Source organism: Theobroma cacao, chromosome 4, assembly GCF_000208745.1.
Source record: "Theobroma cacao cultivar B97-61/B2 chromosome 4, Criollo_cocoa_genome_V2, whole genome shotgun sequence".
Lineage (NCBI taxonomy): Eukaryota > Viridiplantae > Streptophyta > Magnoliopsida > Malvales > Malvaceae > Theobroma > Theobroma cacao.
This window is the reverse complement of record NC_030853.1, coordinates 5,837,479-5,845,472: the sequence shown is the minus strand read 5'-3', so window position 1 is coordinate 5,845,472 and position 7,994 is coordinate 5,837,479. Positions and strand designations below refer to the sequence as shown.

Genomic DNA, 7,994 nt, shown 5'->3' with positions numbered 1-7,994 from the left:
TTTAGGTGCTATAGCCAGAATATATATATATATATATCACAACCATGTATCCATTTATATTACTTCATCCCTCGCTAACTTTGTTTTCTTTCTTTTTAACTTTTATGTATGTTAGAAAAAAGTCTTATTTTGTATATTTTATATTATAAATTGAAATTATATATAATATTAATATAAAGTATTTTTTATTGTGAAAAAGTTTAAAAATTGAAAAGAAAAATCAATTTAAAAAATAAAAAATTAGATGTTCAAATATGCAAAAAAGAAAAACTTAATTTAGAGAAAAGTCAAGAAGTCAAGCGTGATAGCCTAAATATAATTTATGTGGTGGCAATTAATTAAAGGACATCCACCAGTGAAGTCAAGCAGCCCCACATGGTAAACAAGTAATCCATAAAAAGAAGAAAATAATGGAGAGAGCCCACGCCAATGTGAAATGCAAAGGGTGGTTTGGGTCAGCAGCAATCCTGTTTCAAATTCCAACTCCCAGGTAGTATTGCGCTGCAATGTCCAAGCAATTTCTGTGTGAACTTCCTCCTCAAACGTGTCCCTCATCCCTCACGAGTATCTCACCTTCTCTATATATCCTTCCTCAGCATTCCATCCAGAGTGAGCACATCTCCAATCCTTCCCTCCCTCCCTCTTCTTTCTTTGCTCTCTAATAAACACATCAAAGGAAAAGGAAAAGAAAAAATGGACAAACTTTCAAAATGCAATGCAAATTATGTGCCACTTACTCCCTTGACCTTCCTGAAAAGGGCTAGCTCTGTGTATGCTAACCGTACTTCTGTCATCTACGAGAATACTCGTTTTACCTGGCTTCAAACATACGAACGTTGCTGTCGCCTTGCTTCTTCCCTTCGCTCTCTTAACATCGTCAAGAACGATGTTGTAAGTTTCATTCAATCATCACAATTGATATCCATCGCATTTCGTTTTATTGACATTTGAAACTATTTATGAATTAAATAACGTCCATTTGCAGGTCTCAGTGCTAGCTCCTAATGTTCCAGCCATGTACGAGATGCATTTTGCTGTTCCCATGGCTGGTGCCGTTCTCAACACCATCAACACCAGGCTTGATGCTAAAAATGTAGCCACCATTCTCAGGCACTCTGAGGCCAAGGTGTTGTTTGTGGACTATCAGTATGTGCCGCTGGCACGTGACGCTCTCCGGATGTTGATGGGCGATTCCCACGAGTCTAGTGCAGCCGCCGAGTCCTTAATTCCACTGGTAATTGTCATAGATGACATAGACTCGCCCACCGGTGTCCGATTGGGCGAGTTGGAATACGAGGACTTAGTTGACATGGGCAATCCAAGATTTGTCCCTACTGAAATCCAAGATGAGTGGGATCCTATTTCGCTCAACTACACATCTGGAACCACATCAGAACCCAAAGGCGTTGTTTACAGCCATAGAGGCGCATATCTCAGCACTCTAAGCCTGGTTTTGGGGTGGGAAATGGGGACTGAGCCTGTCTATCTCTGGTCCCTCCCTATGTTCCATTGCAACGGTTGGACCTTTACCTGGGGTATCGCAGCACGCGGTGGGACCAACATCTGTCTACGCAACACCACTGCGTACGACATGTACCGGAACATAGCCTTTCACAAAGTGACACACATGTGTTGCGCACCAATTGTATTCAACATCCTCCTGGAGGCCAAGCCACACGAGCGCCGCGAGATCGCCTCTCCCGTCCAAATACTCACAGGCGGTGCGCCCCCACCGGCCTCACTGCTCGAGAAAATGGAACTCCTAGGCTTCCATGTAACGCATGCTTACGGTCTCACGGAGGCCACCGGCCCAGCCCTGGTGTGCGAGTGGCAGGCCAGGTGGAACCATCTGCCGCGCGAGCGTCAGGCAGGACTCAAGGCACACAGGGGATCAGTATATTGACACTCGCCGATGTAGATGTGAAGAATATGGAAACCATGGCAAGTGTACCGCGTGATGGCAAGACTATGGGGGAGATTGTTTTACGAGGAAGTAGCATCATGAAAGGGTATTTGAAGGACCCAGAGGCTACAACCAAGGCCTTCAAGAACGGATGGTTCATCACAGGAGACGTTGGTGTGATACATCCAGATGGGTACCTGGAGATCAAGGACAGATCAAAGGATGTCATCATATCTGGAGGTGAAAACATTAGCAGTGTTGAGTTGGAGTCGGTTCTTTACAGGCATCCCAGAGTTCTGGAGGCAGCTGTAGTTGCAATGCCGCACCCTCGCTGGGGAGAAAGTCCTTGTGCTTTTATCGCGGTGAAAGAGAATGCGGCAGGGAAAACAGAGGATGTAAAGGAGGCTGATATCATTTCCTACTGCCGTAAAAATCTTCCTAATTACATGGTTCCAAAGAAGGTGGAATTTCTACAGCAGCTGCCAAAAACTTCAACCGGGAAAATACAGAAATTCCAACTAAGAGCTTTGGCGAAAAGTTTCCATGTCTCCGAGAATTCCACGAGGAAGAAATCTACCCAAGTCAACAAGGAAACTCCCTTTTACCAACCTCATGAGCATATTCTTGCTTTATCCCGTCTTTGAATGATAAAACTAAATTAATTATTAATCAATCCAAGCAAATACTCGGAATAAACTAAGCTTGTACATGTACACAGACCCACTGTGGATTTGTCTTCTATCTGCGGGCTGCTTTTCAATGCCATTTTCTCAGAAATTAATTGATGGAAATCTTCTACCCCTGTGCTGTGCGGCTTCCCTATCCCGTTCATATTTGTTTGCCACGTGTTACTTAAATTAAGTTTTTTTTTTTTAATTTTATTTAACCGTATAAAAAGAGGTGGTTGACGGCAGTTTTACTTTTGAGCTCTCTTCAGTTGAATCTGCAGACGGAAAAGTGCTCGCGAGCTTCATCAAGTCAATGCCTGTTCCTTTTTCGGTGGACAGGAACGAGATTCAGGCTCTTTGGAGCTTGCTCAAATAATGACCCATTTAAGATTTGGTATAGAAGTGGTCAAAGAGTAATTAAATAAGGTGATGGATCCAGTCAATTATTTAATTTAAAATAAAAAATTAATTATTTTTAAAATAAAATTAAATTATAATATAAAATTTTATTAATAATTTAAATATGAGCGTTAAGATTTATTAATATAAATAGACATAAAATAAAAAATTAATGTTAAATTTTTTATGATAGACATCATAAGTTATGCTCGACATGCTTTCATATTTTTAAATTTATCGATGATTAAATTTACAAAAAGAATAAAAAAGAATAAAAAGAATAAAAGAATAAATAATAAAATGGTTTAGTATACTTATAAAGGAGAAAATAAAAAAAAAGAAAATAAAGGAAAATAAAAGAAAAAAAATTGAAATGGTTTAGTATGCTTATGAAGGAGAAAAAAATAGGAAAAAGAAGAAAAAGAAAACAGAAGGGAAAAAAAAGAGAGAAAAAAGAAGAAAAAAGAAGAGAGAAAAGAGAAAAAAAAGGAAAAAAAAAGTTTAGTATACTTATAATTTCTATCAAAAAAAAGGAAAAAAAAAGATCAAAAGTTTTGACTGAATCTTATTTCTATTAGACAAAGAAAACTATTTTTTTCTTATTTTAATGAAACAGCTAAAAAGCGGCTGGAGACTTAGAGTTTTAGTTGGTTAGCATAACATATTTATATAGCCAAACTAAGTTGAAACCCTAAATACAATATTTGTATTTTTATTCAATTAAGTCCTTGTCAACTTAATTAATTTTCCAACATTATTTTGGTCTATTTCAACTAAGTCCAATTTAATTGATTATATTTATTTAATCTCAATCATATCACTTAATGTATGTGACCTATTAGGCTTCAACATGTTGAAAATAAATATAAATCATAATCAAATATCAATTTGATAATTGATTTATATTTATAGATCATGAGCTCTATCTATCAACACATCATGTCGACCATCAAAATGTTAAAAAGTCAATTAAAGAATTTGACAAAACCCTTCAGTGATAAGAATCTCAGTACAATATGATCCTTTCATCAAATATCATAAATATGTAAAGAAGAATAGTTCAGTGTCTACTTATGACATTCCATATGAGTTTTTATAATTTATCACTAACCTTATGAATTTAGGAAACTAACTTTCCTCATATTCATCATACTTTGGCCAAAGAGTTTATACAAGTTAATCTAGAATTGAGAACAAGTGAGATACGTCCCCTCATATCACTTAGGGTGATAAATCCTTTCTTAACCACTCATCCACCTTTGTATGCTTCATGGCATACCCAAAAACACCTTTTTTAGGCATCTAGTGACCTCCGGACCCGTAGGGGTGAAATCAAAGTATGTCATTCCTCATACAAGATGATCTGGTGTTTCACATTCGAGGACTAGTTGCATGACTATCACATGAGAACATATTCCATAGATGTTTGAGTGAAATATCAAATGGAGTTCTCATAGCAAGTCATGTTTAGTGAACTTGTTCTTCAACAAACACCCACATGTTATCCTTAAGTATCCCATATGCTTGAATCTGTGAGATCAATTCCTTACTTCCCAAGTAAAGAGGCTTAACATGTACCAACCTTTGAGCATTATCAATGCCTTGTCTTGACAACACAATGACTAGGAACAATTTTACGAACATGGCTTTGATGCATAGTAATCACATAATTGTAACACCTTTATAATTCTCTTGCAAGGCCTTTATGTTCCAGGGGCTTCATCCAATTAGTACTTACGAACTCCTTCTTATTTCACTAATATGAAGAAAAACCTCTATGACATATAGTTCTACGATTAAATATGAAGAAAATATGTTTATCTTATTCAATATATTCAACTACTTCGAATTTGTTACAATGAATAGAAATTATTATCCAATCATTCATGTTGAATCATTTAGTAGACTCATCTTATTGAGTAGTGCATCAATAAGCATCCTACTAATGGTTTGTATTTAACGGATGAATTATGCATATTTATGCATCCCATTTAACTAATCTTTCTGCATAGATCTTATCTATTATATTTTATAATTTCATGATCCTTGACTTTTAAAGTGTCATTAGCTCCCAATATTTCTAGCATGTATAAAAATCTTACCAAGTAAACTTATTTACTTTCCCTCGGGGCATTATATCCATAATTTTTATGTATACTTGCATATCATAAGTCATTCATCATTGGTTATGGGATGAAATCCTCTCAAAAGTTAATTTATGCGATTAACTAGATTTGGAATGTTTTGTGATTCATCTCTTATGAATTCAATATGATAATTAATTGTTATTTAGTTCTAAGCAATCTCAATTTAGATATTTTATTTCAATAAGAATGCTCCTTAACTAAATGTGTTCATAATCATGTTATGAATTCATTGGGTTAGGACTCAATTTTATTTAAGTCATCTCATTAATTTCCTTTTGATTAATAATAAAAGAAAAAATGATCTTATAATGATCATATGACTTAGTATTGATTATCATGTATGCATGGCTATACTTAAGGATAAATAATTTAGAACAATTCCAAAATAAAATGATATGTAAATTAATTAAAAATATATAAGTTAAGCATCTTGTGTTAGCAAAATATAAATCTATATTTCCCAGACATAAAATAAATTATTCAGTCATAGGCCCAAAACTAAAACATCTCATCTAGGCAATCATGCCATGAAAACATTGAATGTTCTAAAATTATTTATTGTTCCATAATATAATCTAGGTCGACAAGCTTGATCAACATCAATTGAGGTTGTCACCTTCATGGTCTTATTCTTCACTTCTTCTTGTCATTAGTTCCTTCAATATGTCATACGTATCAAAACCATTAATAAAGAGTATGGTATCATATACCAAGTAGTGAAAATAAATCATCATATGATTCATACCTAAAGTTGAAGTTTCCTTTTATTTCTTCTCTTTGATGGATTCAAGATAATCCTTGTAATTACACCTCCAATGCCTTAGTTTACTGCAAAAATGGCATTTGTCATTGTCCTTGTCCTTCTTGACTCCTTCAATAGGTTTCATACCTTTTGAAGTTGATGTTTTTTCACTATTGTCTTTCTTAGAAAATTTTCTTTTTTTATTTTTATTTTTCTTATAAGAGACAAGATGAACCGAAGGCTTTTCCTTCGTAATGGTGTTCTCAGCCTGTGTGAGCATATTCAATAAGCTTGAAAGGGTCACCTTAATCTTGTTCAATTTAAAATTCAACACAAATTGTGAATAACTTTTTGGCAATGAAGAAAGTACAAGGTTTATGCTCAAATGATGATCCATGGTCCAACTCAACTGCTTGAGTTCGAGTAATATGTTTTATCATCTTTAGCACATGAAGCCTTACTGGTCGTCCCTCAGACATATTACATGCAACAATTTCCTTGAAATGTCGAATCTCTCTATGTGACTTTCCTTATTGAACTTTTTTGTAAAGTTTAGGATAATATCTAGGGCATTCATAGCTTCATCTTGCTTTTGAAGATTTGGAGCCATACCAACCAACATAACACATGTGGCTTGATTGAAATTATCCATATAAACTATGTAGGCCTCCTTTTCCTCATTTGTAGCATCATCACTAGGTTCCTCAAGAATGGGACCATCTAAGACATAAGCCTTTTTCTCTAGTTTCAAGACAATCTTCAAATTGCTAAACCAGTCAATAAAATTTGGGCCTGTCGACTTCTTTGCATCAAGTATGCCACTATGATCGATTTATATCCTATATAAACCAACATATATAAAGCTTAGTTATTGGTGCAAATTATGTAATCATAAAGACAAAGTTTTTGAATCTTATATGATTATTTTCAATATTTTATCTAAATAATAAACCTTCTTTAATATTTCAAGAAATTTAATCTTTAAACTTCTTGTTAAGCTAGGAGCCCTTTCATCCCACCATGCCCTTGAATGACTCAACAAGCCACAATGAAACTAATTAGGTAGGTAACTTAGCTTACCAATTGTATCTTATACAACTCCTGATGGGTTTGGCTATGGATGGCATGCTCAAAATACGCAGCGGAAAGAAAATTAAAACTTTACAACTAAACAACAAAAACATGCCTCCTCCCATGGATCACCTTGGTGATATTTAACACATTAAAGCACATAATAAATTATTATTTAGAAAGTTACCTTGCCAAGTAATTTTGTAATCACAATGGCACTTTTCGAAGCAATCCCACGAACACCACAAGGAGCAAAAACCCTAGCCAATCAAGTGCTTGACCTCCAATGGTAGTACACATGATTAAACTTGAACCTTTAACAAAGGAGGGAGTTTTTAACTATACTTTGTGCTAGCAAATAGGACAACAATTGTCATTTTCTTCTTTTTCACAATCTTAGCCGAACCTCTCTTAAAAATTACTTCATAAGCAATTTTCTCTTTCACACAAAGGGAGTGGTGGCAAAGAAAGAAAATGTTTTTCTTTTTCTGACAAAAACTACGTCTCTTTCAATTGTGAAAAACTCTCATATGGAAAATAGTTAAAAGGTAACTTATATAGTTAGGTTAAAGTAACTTCAATTTTGCAATTAAGCCCTCAATATTATAACACATTATAATGTTGGGCCCATTACTTAATTAAACTCTTTTAATTAAGTCCTTGGAAATTAAAATCAAAATTAATTTCCTTTAGATTTTGCAATCAAGGCCTTATAATTATAACTATTTATAATTATGTCTAAAACTTAATTAAACCCTTTTAATTAAGTTTATAGAAGTTAATTACCTAGCATATGATTTAAGTTTAACTTAAATCATCATTCTCCCAATTTAATTCAAATGCAATCATTGTGTGTGACCCATTAGGTTCCCAACATGTTGGTAATGGAATTGATTAATGACTTAATTGATTAATATAAATTTCAATAAATTAATTTATAATCAATTCCATAGACCAAGATTGGCATTTGGCAATGCATCATAGCCACCTAATTGTTGGGAGAGTCAAAGGGTTCTTTGACAATCTTTCAATGTACAGTCCATCAGTGTAATTCATTCTCTCAT

The 7,994-nt window shown here is 34.5% G+C and overlaps 1 protein-coding gene across 1 annotated transcript; it reads left to right on the top strand.

Annotated features, from left to right (window-relative positions):
• LOC18601263 (butyrate--CoA ligase AAE11, peroxisomal) lies at positions 320 to 2,706 on the top strand. The gene is given in 3 exon segments (XM_018118693.1): positions 320 to 891; positions 986 to 1,880; positions 1,883 to 2,706. Coding segments are annotated over 3 exon segments (1,758 nt in total). The 5' UTR covers positions 320 to 693; the 3' UTR covers positions 2,548 to 2,706.